This window comes from Ammospiza nelsoni, chromosome 10 (assembly GCF_027579445.1).
Source record: "Ammospiza nelsoni isolate bAmmNel1 chromosome 10, bAmmNel1.pri, whole genome shotgun sequence".
Taxonomy (NCBI): Eukaryota; Metazoa; Chordata; class Aves; order Passeriformes; family Passerellidae; genus Ammospiza; species Ammospiza nelsoni.
The window spans coordinates 11,654,233-11,673,693 of record NC_080642.1 but is presented as its reverse complement, the minus strand read 5'-3'; the positions used below and the strand labels follow the sequence as shown (position 1 = coordinate 11,673,693).

Here is a 19,461-nt window from a genome sequence, read left to right as displayed (position 1 = left end):
GCTGCTCCACAGATCAGGGTAACATAGCTCACTGTGTGTCTAAGCCTCAGAAAATGTTTTTGAGGTTGACAGAAGCTTTTCTTAGTTATTACCCTTTGAGGATGAACAGGGCAGTGTGTGGCAAGATCACAGAATGGGATTAGCTCAGGATTTAGCAGGAAGAGTTTCTTAGCACTCCTTTAGAGCTATTTCCTTCTATTGCAGCCCCTGGAGCTGCATGAAATAGAAGGGTTTATGTCCTTGCCTGCCTGGCAGGAAAATCACCCCAGCTCAATGCAGCAAAATGGACTGGGTCCAGTGCTCTTGGAAGGAATGAAACAGGTAAAGTGTTTTTAACAAGGAATTTCACATGGGGGCTTTCAGGTACACTGAATATTGCCCCAGGATGCGTTCTGCCTCACACAGAGGCTTCTTCCTCCAATATCCTTGGCTTTCCCAAGGAATCCGTGTCCACAGAGCTTTAGATTTTGCTCTGGTCATGGCTTACCTATAAGCATGCAGGTAGTGTTGCAGTCCTAGCATGCAGGGAAGGACAGGTGAGTCTGTCTGAAAGCTCTGCAGTGCCACTGAGCCTGGTGCAGCCCTCAGTGCCCTGGGGTGCTGCTGCTGCTCTCTGCTAGGGTGACCCACTCAGTGCAGGCAGTGTCTGTGATCCTACAGGGATGCATTACCTCAGGAAAGGCTCTGCAGCCACTGGGACCATGACAGCATGGGTACTCATACTGTAGTGCTGATCATTTGTGTTTCACATTCTTGATGTGTCTGCCTCTGATTTCTGGGCTGACAGAGTGACTGGCAGCTTTCTGGCTCACTCTGTTATGCCTCTGGCTAGTTATTCCCACTGCTGTCTCTCTAAGACTGGCTTCCTTTTAATGGAAGTTGCCCATTTGACCATTCTTGATGTAAACAGACCATATTGCCTTTCAGAAGCTGGACTCAGTAATGCATGCCAACAGAAACTAGTGCATTTGTACTTGTAAGGAATAAAATCTATCCCTTTTGCAGTGCTCATAACAGCTTCAGCATCTCCATTCAGAGCCACTGGCCTTTGTTCCCTCATGGCTGAGGTGTGGCAGCTGAATTGAGGCTGGGAAGCAACCAAAAGCATTTAACCACAAGAGGAACACCAGCAGTGAATCAGCCCAGAAAGCAGGAGCAGACTGCAGAGCAGTTGAACTGCAGAGCTCAATTTTAAGCCTAATTTGAACACTGAATGAGGTGCTAATATCTCAGCTTCTGTGTAGAGTCTCAGTCTGCTGTTCATTTTCTATGGACACAGTATAGTGGGGTGTATTTATAGAATTCCTGGTGAAAAGCTGGCTTTGTACAACTGGTACAGGCACTGCAGGGTGAATGTCGCGTCTGGTTTTGGTGCTGAAAGTAAAATCTGTCTTCATGTCTGTGTTCTGGAGAGCTGATCAGATATTTTATGTCGTTGCAGCTTGAAGACCCAGTTTCAGAGCTGGCTTCTCTAATTGCCTGATCATTTAACCTGCTTCATTCAACCCATAAGAGAAGGATGCATTTCTTTTGTTCATGTTGCCTTGTTCATCAGTAAATGTAAAGCGGATTGTAAAATCAGACCTGATTGAACTAATATTTGTAGCTATTCATTCACTCATGAACAAACCAACTCCCTGCTGCTGGTCCAGATTTTTTCTATACCAGAGAGAAAATAAGAACAGCGAGTCAATTAATATTTTCTTTTCTCTATGGCATGTTGGTGAAACATTTGGATACTCTGGAAATGAATATCAATATGGTGAAAAACTGGTTTAGAAGGTGTTAAAAAAGTTACATTTAGTTCTGGAAGTAGCTTTGCTGTGTTTTACCAGAGGCTGCTGCTTTTTTCCATTGCTTGAAATCTGATGTTTAGGATGGACTTCACACATTCCCAGGAATGCAGTGAAGGCCCTGCTCTGCGTCAGGTGAGACCAAAGGTTGTCTGAGTACTGGGACTGATTTATGTTTTTGTCACACCAAAAGTTATAGATACCTCTGGTTGCCTTCTTTTTCTGCTGGGCATGGAATGGGTTTTAATCCTGGTTAGATCCTGGATCAGTTTTTTTAAAGGACTTGTCTTTCTGTCTTTTTCAGGCATGGTTCAGAAACTCGACCAGAAGCTGCCTGTAGCCAACGAGTACCTGCTGCTGTCGGGCGGCGTGCGGGAAGGTGTGGTGGACATTGACCTCGATGAGCTGAATGTTTATGCCCGGGGCACAGACTATGACATGGACTTCACGCTGCTGGTGCCCGCGCTGAAGCTGCACGACCGCAACCAGCCGGTGACGCTGGACATGCGCCACTCGGCCCTGTGCCACTCCTGGCTCAGCCTGCGCCTCTTCGACGAGGGAACCATCAGCAAGTGGAAGGACTGCTGCACAATCGTGGACCATATCAATGGAGCCACCAATTACTTCTTCTCCCCAACAAAAGTTGCAGACTGGTTCTATGAGTCCATTAGCATCGTGCTGTCTGAGATCCAGAAGAAGCCCCAACGAGGGATGCCAAAGGTGGAGAAGGTAGAAAAGAACGGGACTATCATATCCATTATTTTGGGAGTGGGCAGCAGCCGCATGCTGTATGACATTGTCCCTGTGGTGTCCTTCAAAGGCTGGCCGGCTGTGGCACAGAGCTGGCTGATGGAGAACCACTTCTGGGACGGGAAGATCACGGAGGAGGAAGTCATAAGTGGGTTTTACTTAGTGCCTGCATGCTCCTACAAGGGGAAGAAGGACAATGAATGGAGGCTGTCATTTGCCAGGAGTGAAGTGCAGCTGAAAAAGTGCATCTCCAGCAGCCTCATGCAAGCCTACCAGGCCTGCAAAGCCATCATCATCAAACTGCTGTCCCGCCCCAAAGCCATTAGTCCATATCACCTGCGCAGCATGATGCTGTGGGCTTGTGACAGGCTGCCAGCCAGCTACCTGGCCCAGGAGGATTATGCAGCCCATTTCCTCCTGGGGCTCATCGATGATCTCCAGCACTGCTTGGTCAACAAGATGTGCCCTAACTACTTCATCCCGCAGTGCAACATGCTGGAGCACCTGTCCGAGGACACGGTGATGCTGCACGCGCGGAAGCTGTCCTCGGTGCGCTCCGACCCCGCCGAGCACCTCCGGACTGCCATCGAGCACGTCAAGGCAGCCAACAGGCTCACCCTGGAGCTGCAGCGGCGGGGCAGCACCACCAGCATCCCCTCCCCGCAGTCCGACGGAGGGGACCCCAACCAGCCCGACGACCGGTTAGCCAAAAAGCTGCAGCAGCTAGTGACTGAGAACCCCGGGAAGTCCATCTCCGTCTTCATCAACCCAGATGATGTCACAAGGCCCCACTTCAGAATTGATGATAAATTTTTCTGAGCTTTCGTCAGTGTTTCTTGGGATTTTTATTTGTTTTGTTTTTTAAAACTCTTGCAGTGCGCAGGTTTTTTAATTTGGTTTTCCTTGATGACTTAGTCTCTTGGTTTTTACATATCCAGCATAGATTGGATCTGTTGAGAACAATCTGAACAAATTATAAATCCTGTTTCTGCAGGACAGTGCAGATTTTGGAACAGTATATTACTATTTCATATGCTGCTTTTTTTTTTCTTTTTCACCCACCCTGCCCATTGTCTGTGAGTAGTTTCTAAAGGAGGACATGGATCATAAACACAAGCCACAGTGTAATGTAGGAGTTTTTCCAAGCTTCCATAATTTATGTACATTGTTGGGCCGGGAGAAAAAAAAACTCCCCTTCCGTTGCTTCAGAAATTCACTTCTTTTTCCATGAGCTTCCATCACCCTAAAGAAATGAGGAGAGGCTGGGTTGGAAAGCACTCCTGGTAATCTGACGAGGCCAAATCTACTGGGCTGAAGCCCAGTTCATCTGTTCTTCACATTTCTGATACAGGGGAGAAAGCTGACTTTACAGATGATGATGCAGCTTTTTGGGGAAAGAGTTGTTTCTGTTTTGATCTGCTTTTTGAATGTAATTGTTCATTAATTGGACCTTGTACAGTCCAGAGGGTTGTTTCTGCTGCTTTTCCATGCGGAATAAGGTTATGGAATGTTAGTTTTAGTGTGTGTAATTATTCAAAGCCTTATTTAAATTCTATTAAAGAACATACCATTTTAAATGTAATTGCACTAATGAAATCTCTGCCATTACCTCAGTCCCACTGTTTGTGTTTCTTTCATGAATTAGCATCTGTTATTAGGTCTCAGTATTGCTGATTGCTTGAGACCCCTCTGGTCTCATGGTTTCAGGTGATTTCTTGATTGTCTTTTGTAAAAGACTTCCTTGTTAGCCCGGCTATGTGTGAGCAGTCAGAGTTTTGCATTGGCATATTTCTTTGGATGCGTATTGTGTGTTGCAGTGCATATTGCATTAATATGTATTGCATGTTGTTGAAACAGGTTTACCATTAGATAAGGATGTAATGCTAAAGCAGTGGTATGTGCAAAGTGAATCAGCCAGACCTCCAGCAAAGGAGCTACCTTGCTTCTCTAATGCATGTATTAGGCCTGATCCTTTCTGGCAGTTACCATTCCCTGGACTCCTGAGAACTTTCTGACTCACCCTGGGACATGGGAGATCTTACTCTGGTCTCATGTTTGCAAAAGTTGTGTTTATGTGTAAACTTGTGGTGCAACAGTAGCCTTGAAAAACACATACACTTTTCTTCTGTGTGTAGAGTAAGATGTATGGTAACAAGGGTTAGTCTGAGCCAAAAATAATCCAAGAGTTCAAGGATAGAGTGACTTATTGTGGCTGGCTGGCCAGTGACTGATATTTAGGCCTTAAATCAGCAATTTGGGCTTACTGATTATCCCAGAGACGCTGTTCTGATCCAAACTTGATGCATGTGTTAAAATGTGATTATTAGAGCAGGTTGAAGTATTTTTAAAATATTTGACAGACAAATGATGTGCATATCTAGTAAATTCTAACTGATAAAAATTGTGTATGAAAAATGTGTCACTTTTTCAGTCCAGCCTTTGTGGTACAGAAACCAGGCTGGTGGAGCAGCACACCAACAGCTTTGGCAACTGCTTTATTAGATGGCAGGGAGGTTTCAATACCTGATCTAGTGCCCAAGTCATGTCTTAAAACTTTAGCTCCTCCATCTCTTGGGCATAATTGAAAACTTCACCCCATTGCTATAGCCGAGATGTTCACATTTACCTGAATTTACTGGTACATACTTACAAGAAGCTCTCAGAAGCTGCTGGCCTGATGGAGTGGATGAGGATTTAACCTTAAAGCACAATTGGCTCTTGATCATGAGCCCTGTGCAGCTGCAGTTTGGTCCTGGGAAGGACATGGATTGGCTTCAGCAGAAGCAGAGCTGGGTCCTACCCATGTGGCCATTGCCAAAGATAAGTTTCTATATAAACCTGTGAAACCTGCCTGGGGAAGGCAGGAGAAACAACGGGGAATCCTCTCCAGAAGTGCGTGGAAAATGCAGATTTGTTGAAATGGTTTGTTGAAAGCCTCTGGGACTTCTGTTTGTTGAAAGAAGAGTCTGGGCTGCAGGATGAAGTTCCCATCACTACATGAGAAACCTGCTCAGCACAAAGCAGCAGTAGCCTGGCAGGCAGAGTACTCTCCCAGGAGACCCATTGTCTGTGCCAGTGCTCCTGAGATATGCAGAAACACAGCCTTCCTCATGCCAGTTCAATGTCCTGCTGACCAGCAGTTTGACTAGCCCATGTCAAGCTCTGGTGTGTGCTCCTTTTTTTTGTTTTAATTAAAAAAACATTCTGAAAAGTATCCACCTTGTTCTTCCTGCATTCTGTGTGTTGGAGTTTGTTGTTGTTGTTGGTTTGTTTTTTTTTTTTTTTTTTTTTTTCCTTGTGGGGGAATGGAGGCTTGACTTTTTACTGGACTGAAAAGCAGTTTTCCAGGTAGGTTTGTGAGAATGTTATATCCTCCAACTGGACCATCTGTCTTCCCAGGAGACAGAATCCTAATCTGCAGTAGGTTTGTATCTGTCTAGTATTTGCTCCTCTCCACATACTATAGTTAATTTAATGAAGCAAGCTGCCAGCCCAGAGGTGACAAGTGTTTTGTATATTAGAGAATACAAAAGACTATTTTCTTCCTTTTCTATTGCCCCCTTTTGCCTTTGAGTATATGCTGGCACAGACTTGTGAAGTGCAGAAGTGTCTGTGTGGGATTTCAAAGTAGTCAGTGGGTTTAGATATCAATGACCTTTTACTCTTTACTTCTCTCTGCAAGTTTCAAGGAAACCATGGTGCTTTTCCTGTTAGGGAGTTCTTGAAAGTCATTCACACAAGCATTTTAGAGCACTCAGCCCCATGGGGTTAGAGACTTGGCCAATCTGACAAACACTGAAATAAGAAGGAATTTGCTTTAAACTAGCAATGTAGGCATCTTCCCTGCTGATGTCAAGAGGAGAAAAGTCAGTGCTGTGAGCCAGTGTCTCCACGGGAGCTTCAGCTCTGCACCCACTGCTATGGCAGGTAAGACTTCCTTTCTTTCTTTTCCTTTTGCCCATTAGCCACCTCTCTGCTGACTTCTCCCTGTCCTGAGCAATGTTGCAAAAGGACTGGGACAGTTTGTAGGAGGCTGGCAGCATGTAGGATGGATCCTTTGTGAGTCTGTGAGTTACTGACTCCTACAGGGTTAAAAGGGAGGGAGTCCCAGCCAAGAGCGTCTGGCTTGGAGGCATCAGAAAGGTGGGGACGAAGGAAAAGTGCCCTTCAGAGCTCCTCTGCCTCCTCCCAGTGTGATCCTCGGCCATCTTGGCTCTGGTCCTGCTCTTGGAACATGCTTTTGCCTTTGCTATTTCCATAAGGTTTCTCTCCAGTAGGACAGTGGCAGAAGCAGCTAATTTGACTGGTTCCAGTTGTTGTAAGTTCTGGGAGATGCTGAAAAAGCTGTCACTTCTTCAGAAGGACACCTGAGCTGCTGCAGAGGTGACAGAACCACCAGCTAATGGGAGTTACTCTGTTCTGTGTTGGGAGAACTCATTTGAAGGCAGAAGGTAACAAGAGACCAAGGGCTTTGTGTCAGCCTGCAGTCTCTGCTCCTTCAGGCAGGTTGTGTGAAGCCTCAGTCACTCTTGTCTGGCTGTGATAAATTGGTTTCTGCACATATTCCAATACTTTAGCCCAGACAAGTGTTGGTGCTCTAACCAGAAAACTACAAGTGGGCATCAGAGTCACTCTTTGCAGCAAAATACCAGCAGGACTTTAACCATGCACTGCCCAAAATAGAAGCCTCTGAAAGAGCTGGTTTTTACTAGTGTGTTTTTTCTGTTGTTATTGTGACAAATAGCACTAATTTTGATCTAGGTTCTTGGACTTTCCCTAGTTGCCTTGTTCCAGTGGAGAGCAGCCTTCTGTTGGCAGCTGTGGTGGATCTGTGCTGGACACCTGAGCTCTGTGCCCTTCCAGTGCTTGGTCTCCCCATGGAGGGCTGTGAAACAGGCTTGTGTCTGCTAAAAGTTGACTGAAACAGGCATTGAAAGGCGGCAGTCACAATAAATTCCATTGGGAAACTTGAAAACATGCTTAAAATAAAGCATGTGTACTTTGCTGGATAAAAGCTGACTGTGGTCAGACCAAAGATAAGCAGACATTTATCATATTTTCTTAACCCATGCATAATACAAGTGGCCATGCACAATGAAATGTGGCAGAGGGAAAGGAAGATAGATTTGCTAATTATTATTTCTGATAAAAAATTTTTTAAAGGTGTGCATAGTCCGTGCATAGAATTGCTTAAAAACATCCATCTGTCCCTTTTTATGGGTTCAGTGCTGGATGCATTTTGCCACTTTGTCTTGTATTAAAGTGAGCATGTTTGAAAGGTTGCTGGGCAGCTGAGGGTAATAATGTTCACATTCTCCTGGCATTGCTCAGTGATTAGAAGTATTCAGCATGCAAATAGCTCGTTCAACTTCAGCAAGTACATCATCTCCCTCCTGCCAGCCTTGCTTGGGGTGAGCTAATGGACTTTTAACATTATTCAGCTTAGAGAGCACTGTCTCTAATAGCTCCTGATTAAGCTCTCCAGAAAGGCAAATAGCCATCATAGGGCAAAGGCTAAACCAGGGGAGGGGGGAAAAAGAACACCCTGGTCAAGGGACTCTTGCTGACATGTTTTGGTTTTAGGGACATTCAGCATTATATTTTGGATATTTTGGCTTTTGAGAACTGTCAAGTGAATCCAAATTTATTTCCTCTGAATGCTTTTAGAACAGTGATAAAATAGCCCTCACTCCCTTCTCCTCCCCTTTTGCCATTTATAATCTATTATTTTAGGACTGCTCTGAGGAACTATTGTGTTTTCCTATTATCATTGTCCCTGGCTCAGCACTGTGGTTCCAGGCTGAATGTAGGCTTTTGGGGGTTATTTTTATCTTGCTGGCCTTCTGTGGTAGATGAACACACTCTCATTCAGTCTCCAGACAGCCTGATTCACCAGGCAGAGATGTGGGTGCATATCGGGGGCATCAGGCTCTCTTCAAACTGACTCAGCCCTGTCTTTCCCTCAGTTTTTGTGTGTTAGGAATATCAGTATGACAGACATGACCGAGGTCTTGCTAAGCACACAGAAGACATGGTGTGTGATTCTGAAGTCAAGCAAGCTCCAGTGCAAAGGGAAAACTGAGCCCAAAAAGCCACTTTTCTCCTTGATTCTCAACTCATCTGACTCCTTTGTTTTAGCTTTATTTTGGGGAGGTGGAGAGAGATGAGCTGCTTTTGTCCACTTCAGTGGGTACAAACCGCAGCTGTGGCCGAGGACGTCAGGCACTTCACTCATTAATGGCTTTGTCTCCAGGTCTCTATTGCTTATGCCCTGCCATGACATTGACAGGATGGGAGAGGGTTTTATGATTTGTTCAGCACTGTGCAAAGAGAGGAATGGGCATTTTTCATGAAGGGCTGCTGACCCATTGTGTCCTTCCCCTGCTCCTGTGTGCCAAGGCTTACGCACACAGTTTATTAATTGCCACTTTTGTGGGCTGCAGCTGATCACAGAGGGAATGCCAAGGTGTTTCTGTGCAAACCAGTCTCCAACCTTCAGCATCCCTTGCTGGGTAAGTCTGCTCCTGACTGAAGTATGTGCTCTCAGAGCAGACTTTGGTTGTGTTTGAAGGGTACAGGCTGGGTCTGTGTACACTGAGGATGATGGCAGGCCAGGTTCCCTACACAAAGAGATAAATCCACTTGTCTGCTCTGAAAGAACACAGAGAAGACAATCCTTCCTGCAAGGAGGCCACTGCAAAGTCTAACCTTTCTAGCACCATGACATTTGCAGTGGCCAGGAGCAGTCTCCATGACTTGTGCCACCATAGAGGCACCCTTGTGTCTCAGAGCTTTGTGTGTCATGTAGCAGCCGCAGCTGCTGGGGCTCTTCTGCCTTCTGCCACCATGAAGGATGGAGACCAGAACTGTCTCTGGTGGTTTTCATGTTTGGGCTCCAGAGCTCATCTGGTCCACCTCCAGACCAACACTTTTTAACACCCTGTAACAGGCAAAAGAGCTGTAATGATAAAAATCAAAGCTGAAACCTTCATTGAGCTTCTCCAAGAGGTTTCCTCTATTTGCTAATGGTTCTGCCTGATCTTGCTTGAGGTGCACAGTGCTCCTCAGTGCTCTAATTCATTAGATTATTTTGTTAATCAGTGGTGGCAAAACCAGGATTGGAAAGTGTTGTACTTAACCCTTGGACTGCTGTGGGTACATCCAGATGTTATCTTGTGGAATTCTTGAGCTAGTTGCACTAACATAATCTCCGTTACTGATTGAAATAGATGGAACAATGGTGGGAAGTCATTACAGAAGGTTTCTAGGAAAGCCACAAGCCCACCAGGTAAAGGAGATTCTAAAAATGGAACTCAGCTGTTCTGGGTCCCACCAGCCCACTGGGACTAAGTCCACCAAGGCCTGTGTTAGTGGGTTAGTAGCACAAAACCAGTTCCTCAGTTGTTCTTTCCCCAAGGCATGGCTCTTTTCACAAAAAACCCACTGAAGGTAGAATGTCAAACCCAGTGCAGCAGGAGGTGTGGAAAGAAATATATCTTAACTGTTTCCTCTGGTCTCTTTTGCCACTGCACCCAGCCTGCCCCATTCCTCTCTCCATCTTTAAATAAACTCTCCAGAGGTGTTCTGCTATGCAGTAATGAACTCTAATGAAATAAAATTAAATTAAATGCTGCTGAGTGGAGCTGCATAAATGCCTTATTTTGTTATAATCACCTACTGTGACTCCATCGTCTGTGTCATCTGTCTCTCCAGCTTACTCATGGAGCAGCACACACCATGGTGACTGGGCAGAAAAGGAAAGAAATGCAAGTTCATGTGAGTTGGAGTAAATAATTCAGAGACACTGGCTGTTGTTGTGATACACAGAGCTGCCCAAGCTGCCAGGGCACTCAGGTCCAGCACGCACAGAAATCACGCTTTCCCAAGGAAAAGCCAAATATGGAGGAAACTGAGCAAAGCCTCCAGCCTGTGACTTCCAGCTCATTGAGCAGGTGGAAACTCAGCAGTGTGGCTGTGTGGATGGGTGGAGTGAGGCTGCAGGGTGTGGGAGCAGTACCTGCACACTGGCACCTGTGATTGCAGCACTGTGCTTCACTGTGAAACTCATTGAATACAGTCAGTGCTTCAGTTTGAAAGCCATTTCTGAATAATGGCTCAAGAGAAAGAGGGTGGGGGAAAAAAACCCCAAAACACCTAAGAAGCAGTACATTGTACACAGCCCTTCCACAGAGCAGGGGCAAGAGTGAAAAGGAGCCTCACATGGTCATTTTAATGTTCTGGTAGGCTTGGATTTCCTGCCAGCTGTCAATTTTACATGCAGTACTTCAGCAAATGTCCACATTTGCCAACCTGAATTCAGGTTGTAGAGATGGGGCATCAGGACAGGATAGCAACATAAATTAATGAATGTGTTTGTAAAATAATCTCTTGTATGCATAACTCACTTTTAGTACGTGATTTTCAGTCTAGTCACAGAGAGGCTGTGTTGGTTTGCACTTCTGCAACCCCTGAAATTCCTTTGCAGTCAGTTAGAGACAGGATTTTCTGTTAAATATATATAGTACTGCTCCAGGTTCATTTAAAGAGAGTGATAATATATCATTGCTCCCAGTAGGGACATAGCTGCCTCATAGTTTATGTCTGCTGTCAGGCATTAAAGCTGAGCTTGAATGGTGCCAATCGATAGTGGAACAGCAGCAGCTGAAACTGTTTAGTGCAGCTTTAATGCTCCTTATGCAAACCCTGCCTCCCACCAGAGAGTACACCTGCTCAAACAAGCAAAGAAGCAGGACTGACTCCTCCATTCCCTAAATAATTCCCAATGTTTTCCCTATTTTTGTAGTTTGTGTATCTTATGGGGAAAAAAAGAGAGAGTTTCTGAATGTGTAGAAGGTAGTACCAGCCTAAATTAAGAAAAGAGCACCTCTTTTTTGGGACAAATGTCTGTTGTTCACACACTCAAGGACAGATGAGCTATCCTGGGCTATCTCCAAGAAGCCTATCAGGACAGAGTTCACTGGGTTCTGCCCCCTCGTCTGTTTAGTGCCCTCCAGTTTCTGTCTTGATTCTGACCAAAGCAGGTACATGTCCCTGATTCAGCTCTAGGCAGAGCTGGTGCATGGCTGTCACACCCTCCTGTGCAGCCCCTGAGCCCCCACACTGCAGCCAGCATTGCAGTACCCAGCCCTCAGCCTGGAGCTGCCCCTGACTGCCCCTGGAGCCAGAGCCTGCTGCTCACACCAGCTCAGCTGGAGCTGCATACCCTCAGCAGTGGCTGGGCCTGCAATGTGCTCATGCTGAAATACAGTTCATCTGCTCTGAACACACAGGTGACACATGGAGGGAGACCAATGTTTTGACAGGCAGGCCCCGAGGGTTTGGGATCACCATTTTATTCCATCTGTAAGCTGGAGCAATTGCAGTACTGACCTCCTTCTCCCTCTGTCACACACAGCAAAGTAGATTAGAAGGAGAAAAAAAAATCCCTTAGTTTTCTTATTTCTTTCTGCATCGCAGCCCTGACCCTTGTGGCACACCTGGCCATGGCTGTGCCTGGGGAGGTTCATCCTTCCCAGCTGGAGCTGGTCCCAGCACGGGGAACTGATTGCTCAGCAAGGCTGGGCACAGGTGAGGGGCATTAGCAGCCATTAGAAGGGTTATAAAGAGGGAATGAGGGGCAGTGGGAGAGGTCTCTGTGCTCTGGAGGTGACTGGCTGGGGGCTGCACTCAGAGGAAGGTCAGCAATGGATGGGGAAGTAAGTGAGGTTTTTTTTGTAGTAGTGGTGTGAATCTGTGCACAGTGTAAAAAGCAGCTCTGTGTCCTGAGTCTGGCCCCTGAGCTTCAGGCAGACCCTGTGGTCATAAAGGGGATAGATCTTGAACTGTGAAATGGTAGACAAGCTGAACTCTCGTTTTGGTGGCAGTATGTGCTTGCCTTTCTTACTTCTCCATTTCCTCTTATCTGGAAATTACAGCAAAGCTGAGAGCTGAGTGAGATGGAAGGCCAGGGTTTGTTTTTGAGTGCCAGGAACTGGGGCACCCATCGAACCTGAGGCAATGCTGGGGGAATTTGAAGTAGCAACTGTCCTGTTGCCTGCTCTTTCCCTAGGAAAGGATCAAGGAAGCAAAACAAGAAGTGACTGTGGCTGCCTTCCAGATGTGCTCTCTGGAGGAGTCTGCTTTGGGCAGAGCTGAGCAGGAGAGAGTTGTTTGCTCTTGAGGGCCAGAAGCCTTGGAAAGCCTGCTGGGCCTGAGCTGGCTGGAGCTGTTTGTTCCCTGCGTGGTACCACTGCCCAGCCTGCAGGCTTCCCTGGTGGGGAATTGCGTGGCCAGACTGGAAAGAAAGGGCCTGTCCTGGCACACAGTCAGCTTTCACAGTAAGCTGGACGTTAGCAGGTGCTTGTAGGTGGTTGTAAATCCTTGTGAGGTGCCATGGAGGGAAGTTGATGTGTTCCCTCGCTCACGTTTCCAATTGCTGTGAAGGTGCGTTTTTTGGCAGGGCAGTTGAGGGAGGCTGCAAAGTGTTGTTATTGTGCCATGTGCTTTGTGTTTGTGCTCCAGGGCTCAGCCAGGTCAGTTTGGGTGCAGGTGTGTCTGTGTTCTGCTCAGATGGTTGTTGGGGAGAGGGGCTGTTTGCCTTGCAGGGTGCCTGCTGTGAAGCCCAGAGTTTGCTCAGCTGAGCCCTAAGATCCCTTGATCAAGTGAATTCAGTAGTTTGGTTATTTCCTTACTTGAGGAGTGTGCTGCCTGCAGGTTGGCCTAGGATTATCCTGCCTGAAATGCTTGTAGGAATGACTTCACTGACCCAAGCAGTGTGAGAGGCCTCAGCAGAGCACAGGTGTAAGTTTTAATGGCAATGCACAAGGGTCCCAGGCTGTATTATCAGAGACCTTACTCACTCCTTGAAGTCTTCAGATCTTTAAAAGCAGAAACTGTGCATTGCAGCCTGACTTTGGCTTGTTGTATTTTAAAGGCTGTGATTCCTCACCATGCTAAACTGCCTCATTTCTCTACCCTTCTTAAAGAAAGAAAACAAAGACCTGGGAAAGCAAAGTCCTTTTCTGGAAAAGTGTTGTTTAGACCACAATTCCTATCCTGTTGTTACAGCTCTCCTTGCTTGTGAGCACAGCTAAGGGGCCTCGTTATATTCTCTATCTCAGCTGGTTCTAGACATGGAGATGAGCAGCTGCTGTCTCATTTCTTAGTGAAATCCTCATGGGACTTATCTTGAGGGTGTGGAGCCAAGGGACAGCTTCCCTATGGGTGGCTTGTTAAAAATGCAAACAAAACTCCAAAGAAGCAAATCCACCAATTGCTGGAGAGGCTCATTCTGCTGGCTCTGAAGAATTTCAGGCAGGTGTCTCAGCCAGGTGGTAGGTTCATTGTTGTGCCTCTCTGCATAGCCTAAGTAGTACATCAGTGAAAATAGGCAGAAATCAGTCCTCAATTTCAGAATTGTAATCATAGAGTATGAAAAGAAAAGCTGCCACCTTCTTTTGCCTCTGCAACAGAGCCTCACAGCCCCCTTTCCTGGTATGCTCCAACCACTGCCTTTACCTACCATTTTCCATTACAGGTGGTAGAATGGGAGTTCCTGTTTTCTGTATTCCAGCCTCTGGTCGATTGTGAAAACCAAATGGGAAGGGTTTTTCTTTATCTACTTTTGTTTTACCTGATGGCTGTAAGTGCATCATGAACACTGTCACCATAACTGTGCTCCCTTCTTGGTGTCTGACTCAGCCAGTTGCTGTTCTGTTTCCTATCCCTGATGCTTAGTGAATGAGGGCTGTTGATTTCTGTGTGGAGATGAGCTAAATCAGCAGTGATTGTCTAGATCTTTGTGCATTTTTGTAATTGCTGGAGGATGTGGTTATCTTGGGATAATATCCTTGGGATGATATCCTTATCATCCCTCACAGGAGATAAGGTTGTTTCATGCAGCCATTTTTATTCTTGAAATGATAGCACCCTTTTACCTTTGAGATTATTAACAATGCAGGGAGATAGTATTGCATGACCTTGCTTTTGGCAGTGAGGATGACTGAAGGCAGCCTGCAATGTTTTCATTTGTTCTCAGCTCAACTTCTTCCTTTCCAGACCTTTTTCCCTATTTGCCCTTGTAATTGGAGATAAGATGGACACACAGAGTTATGCAGCATCAGAAATGTAATCTAGACATCTCTTCCATGAAGCACGTTTCTAATGTGCCCTTCAAACACAAGTCCGATGCCTACAGTCTATTTTCTGTGAGCTGCTTGGAAAAATTTGAGCTGCAGCTATTGAGGGATACATGTCTGAGGGACACCTGGAGGTGTCTGATGTTCTCACAAAAACAGCACAATACTTCACAGAAAAGCAGCTTTGCTCAAGGACAGCTTTATCCCCTTCCTAAAAGGAGATCAAACTCTTCATAGGAGGGCAGACAGGGGCCACTAGGGACTTTGATAGGGTGATGAAAGCCTCTAAGTGTTTCATGTTTTGAGCAGAACAGGAGTTCAGGCTGTGCAGATCATCAGAAGAGATTTTAAAATACCCTCTCATGCTGTCTGTGAACAATGGAGGACTAGGTGAAAGATCAGGTCTGCTTTCTGTCTTTGTGCCCAATCCAGACCATTTTGTTACTGAACAAAAGCCCTGCTTGCTGTGTGATGAGAGCTAAGCAAGTTCAGATTCCCAAAGCTGGATGTTTTATTCAGAACATCACTGGGGTCTTGCCTTCTGTTCCAGATTGAGAAACTTGTAGAACCATGGAGAGAAAAGTCATAGCTGAGGGGAAGCCAGACAGGGGTGAGCAATTACATGCTGGGATAAGCAAGAAGTTTTGACAATTGTGATTTTGAAGTGCTCCAAGTATAAGACAATTCTTATTTCCAGGACTTGTCCCTATCCTCAAGATCTCCCTCTTGGGAGGTTTCATGGCTGCCTACAAGCACAGCTGTTATTTGGCAAGGCTGAGGCCAAGGAAATGGGAAGCCTGGAGGAGGGTTGAGGGAAGTATCCAGACCAAAAAAAGGTATATGGGTTGAGAACTTGAGGCTTTATTAAAAACCCAAAGGTGTAGATTCTGAAGCCTGTAAATACAGAGTGAGTTGTTCAGATAAGTGATTGCTCTGAAGTTTCTGGTTGTGATGGCTCTGTGCGTTCTTGGAAACACACAAGTTATGCAAATACTACTGCATTTGATTGAAATTGTGATTATGTTCCTTAGGTTTCCCCTCTGCACAAGTCTCTAGGGTGTCTGAATCCTTTAAGTGGTGAAAATGAGATGTAATGCTCTGGCTGAGTGGTCAGTGAAATCCTGTGTTGTGAGGCCCAGTAATGCTGGGTTATCCAGATTAGACATTGCATCTGATTATCCTGCTGATAATCCTGCCCTCAGTAATTTAATCAGGATGGGGATTGCAAGACCAGGATCAGGCAGAAATAATGGGTGATTGCCCCCTTGTACATCTGTAGCAGTTGGAACTCCTTGTTTGTGGCAATATCTGTAATGCATTTAAATAAATGAATGTGTGTGGTTGTGCTCTGCTGTCACTGGTATTGCAATGGGAGTCTCCTGGTGTTCCTCGCAGTTTGTGAGAGGTTGGTTATCAAGCAGTTTGGGGGCTACAGAGATTCCTGCATTGCTTTCTTTTAATTCTCACAAAGTGCATGTGTGAGGGAGCTGTCCTGTGATGCCAGCTTTAAACGATTTGGGATGGTAAAGACCCAGCCCAGTAAGAGGAGCAGATGGTTTCAGCTGAGGCAGGACTCCTTGCCCACTGCCACAGGAGAGCTGGGTGAAGTGATCCATGTCCTGATCCCATCTCTGGCAAAGGCTGTCCCTCTGTGGGTTGGGAAAGAAGCTGCCTGGACACGTGTTGGTAGTAGTGCCTAAAAGGGGGGCTGTGTGCTTATAACTGAGCTTGGGCAAAAAGGCAGGGATTTAGTTCCTGACACCTGCAGCACTAGGTCCTACTGGTACCCAGTTTATTTAGCTCCCCAAACCAGAAATGAATTATTGTGAGAGCCACCTAAAGATGTGCACGTGGGAATAAGAACTGCTAAATGGAAAATAAAGAGGCACCTTTTGCTGTGTACTGAATGAACCTGGCTCCAGTAGCTAAGCAGAGTGTTACTCAGGGATAATTGTGCCTTAGCATTTGGGATAATGGGTGCGCTTGGAGCAGCTCCATGCACAGCTGAGTGCCACAATCTACACCGGGCTTTTACCGCGGTGCCTAAATGCGATTTATCGGAAAGGCGTTTGCGAAATGCCAATGTTCATTTACACTGCTCGCAGAGGTATCAGCCCTGTATCATCCTGCGCAGCCCCGCGGCATCTCGGGCGTTGTTGATGCCGAGCCTGATGCTCGCTGGTGCGGAGCGGCCGCCGGCACCGGGAATTCCCCAGCCCGCCGGGAGAGGGCGGCGGCGCCCGCGGGGAGCCCGGGGGAGCGGGGCCGGGCTGGGGGAAGCGGGGGGAGCGAGGCGGGGAACCCGGGGCCGGGAGCGGGGGCCAGGGGGAGCGGGATGCCCGGTCCGGAGCGGGGGCCAGGGGGAGCGGGATGCTCGGTCCGGAGCGGTGATGCCCGGCCGGGAACAGGGGCCCAGGGGGAGCGGGATCCCCTGCTCGGAGCGGTGGCCCGGGGGAGCGGTGATGCGCGGTCCGGAGCGGGGCAGCCGCGGCACCAGAGCGCTCTGCTGTGCCTGGAGACTCTGCATTGGTGGAAAGCGCACGGGGAGGAGGAGTTGGGGGGAAAAAAACCCAAAGAGGAGAGAATGGGTGCTGCGGGAAGGGGAGGGATAGCAGGTGGCAGCGGGCACGGAGAGCAGCTTTGCCTTGTGTGGCAAGCGCGGCTCGTGTCTGTGTGCAGCTGCCGGGATCGCAGCGCTCCGTGCTCGTAGGAGGCCCGCACCGGGAGCGGGGGCAAAGCTTGGCTGGGGCTCGCAGCCGCGGATCTGCCGGGGAGAGCCTGCACCACGGGCCCGGGAGCTCCGGTTCAGCATCACTCCTACCCGGGATGGCACATTAGGGTGCAGCTCTGACCCCGGCACTGAGGATGCTTTTTTTTTTTTTTGCTGACATACTCATGATGTGGGAAATCTTCAGGATCAAGCATGGTTTCCAGTAAATGTTTTTAGTTTGGAGCCCTTTGACGGTGCTTTCTTGATATGACAGGAAAACGTCTTCCTCAGGAAAACAATTCCATTGCTTTTCTGCTTTTCCCACTTGCTGGCTTTTTTTTCCCCTGCTCCCCCGACTTGGCTGCACATCCCATCACTTGGTGTTTCTAGGGCTCTCAGCCTTGACAATGCATCTTCCTATTTCCTTGCTGTCACTCCTCTTGTTTGCTGCAGCTGATCTCTTCCCATCCTGAATCTCTCCTCTTCTCCACTGCAATGTGGCACTTGTTGATTCCCAGTGCTTTTCACTCTAACCTGGGCTTCTGCTCCTGTTACTTGGAGGGTCTCAGACTGTATTGCCATGCTGAGTATGCTAAACTTTTTCAGTTTTGCCACCTTGCTGACTAAATAGTTTTCCTTCTCTAGCTTTCTTGTTGGCATGGGATTCAGTCACAACTGGCTTCCTGCCACCTTGAGTCAGTCCAAACCTTCCTCCTCTGTCTTCATTTCTTTTTCTGACCAAAATCTCTTCTACATTTAAAAAGAAATGCAAGATGATATGCTCTTCTTTCTTGTCCCTGTCTCTTGGATGTGAGCACCAGCACTTCTCCCGTCTTCCAGACTCCCTATATCTATTCCTATCCATGCTGTTATTCTTTCCCTTCAGCCCACCCTCTCTTCTGGCAGCTCTTCCTTAAAAAAACAAACTTGCTATTCAAGCCCCCACATGTTTCTCTAAATACTGCACCTTGACTTGCAAAGTTCCTCCATCAGCCAGCCCTTCTTTCCTCTCATGTCCTTACTCTTGTCACTTGGGATGTTACTCCTCTGTTCTTCCCTTCTCTCCCTGGACTGTTATCCACAAAGTTCCTTGGGGGATGCTGTTTTTCCCTTTGGCCTTTTCCAATCTAAATTTGTTCAAGTGTCCTATATCACTCTGTCTTTGGGCTTTTTCTCTCCTCCCTTTACATATTATTTGACTGACCTAATCCAAGCAGTAAATTGCCTTTGTGGCTGCCTTGTCCCCTCTCCTCAGCCTGAGAACAGGAGGGGAGAGGAAGATCTGTAAGATCTCTGTGCAGATCCAGGTATTTGCTTCAATCAGAGCTCTCCAGTGTCCCCTCACCTTCAGCCCATTCCTGCTTTTCCAGTGACAACTGCCATTGCTGTAAGGTCCTCAATGTGCATGTCGCTTAACTTGAATATGGCACTGGGTTCTCAGGTCACAGTTATTTTAATGCATGCTTCTCCCACACCACACAGATCTTCACTGGCACCTTTTTCTTTTACTGACACAGTTTTGCCTTCTTGGTGAGAGTGATCCCAGGCTTCTTCTGTCTATGCTGAGTGTTGATTTCAAGGTGATCCCTTCCCTAGCCCAGAAAAAATATCTGGTGGAGTTGGTGCTCTACAAACCTGACCCCTAACGCAGCAAATGCTGTAAACGTGCCCAGGGGATTGCTGGGGTTTTTTCCTCACCATTCAGTATCTGTGCAGCTGGTCCTCTGACAAAGAGAGGAATGTCCTCTTAGCACTGTTTGCTGAAGCTGCTGCTTGGTTCTGATATTTAAGTTTTAAAGGGTAGCCACTTTGACTAAGAAAGAGAAATATACTTTTTGCTCATCAGTCAGCTGAGAAATGCTGGGCAGAAAAGGCTGATTATGTGTGGTAGAAAATGAAATTCTGGGAAAGGGCAATAGTGATGCTGCTTTGACCCTCCTGGAGCCAAAGGAGATCAGCTTTGGGCATGGCTGGGATGGGCAGGGGCAGGACTGTGCTCCTGGGCACCCTCTTAGCTGGCTAAGCTTTATGGCCAGCTCTGGTCTGCATGGCAGGTATGTGTAGCACTGAC

At 47.1% G+C, this 19,461-nt stretch overlaps 1 protein-coding gene across 2 annotated transcripts in view; it reads left to right on the top strand.

Moving 5' to 3' along the window:
- MB21D2 (Mab-21 domain containing 2) overlaps positions 1–5,757 on the top strand; it is a 64,626-nt gene extending 58,869 nt beyond the window's left edge. For both annotated transcript variants that reach the window (XM_059479704.1, XM_059479703.1), the window contains one exon: positions 2,098–5,757. In XM_059479704.1, the coding sequence (XP_059335687.1) occupies positions 2,098–3,362 (1,265 nt within the window). In that variant the 3' untranslated portion in view covers positions 3,363–5,757. The remainder of the gene's footprint in view (positions 1–2,097) is intronic.
- The last annotated feature ends 13,704 nt before the right edge of the window (positions 5,758–19,461 follow it).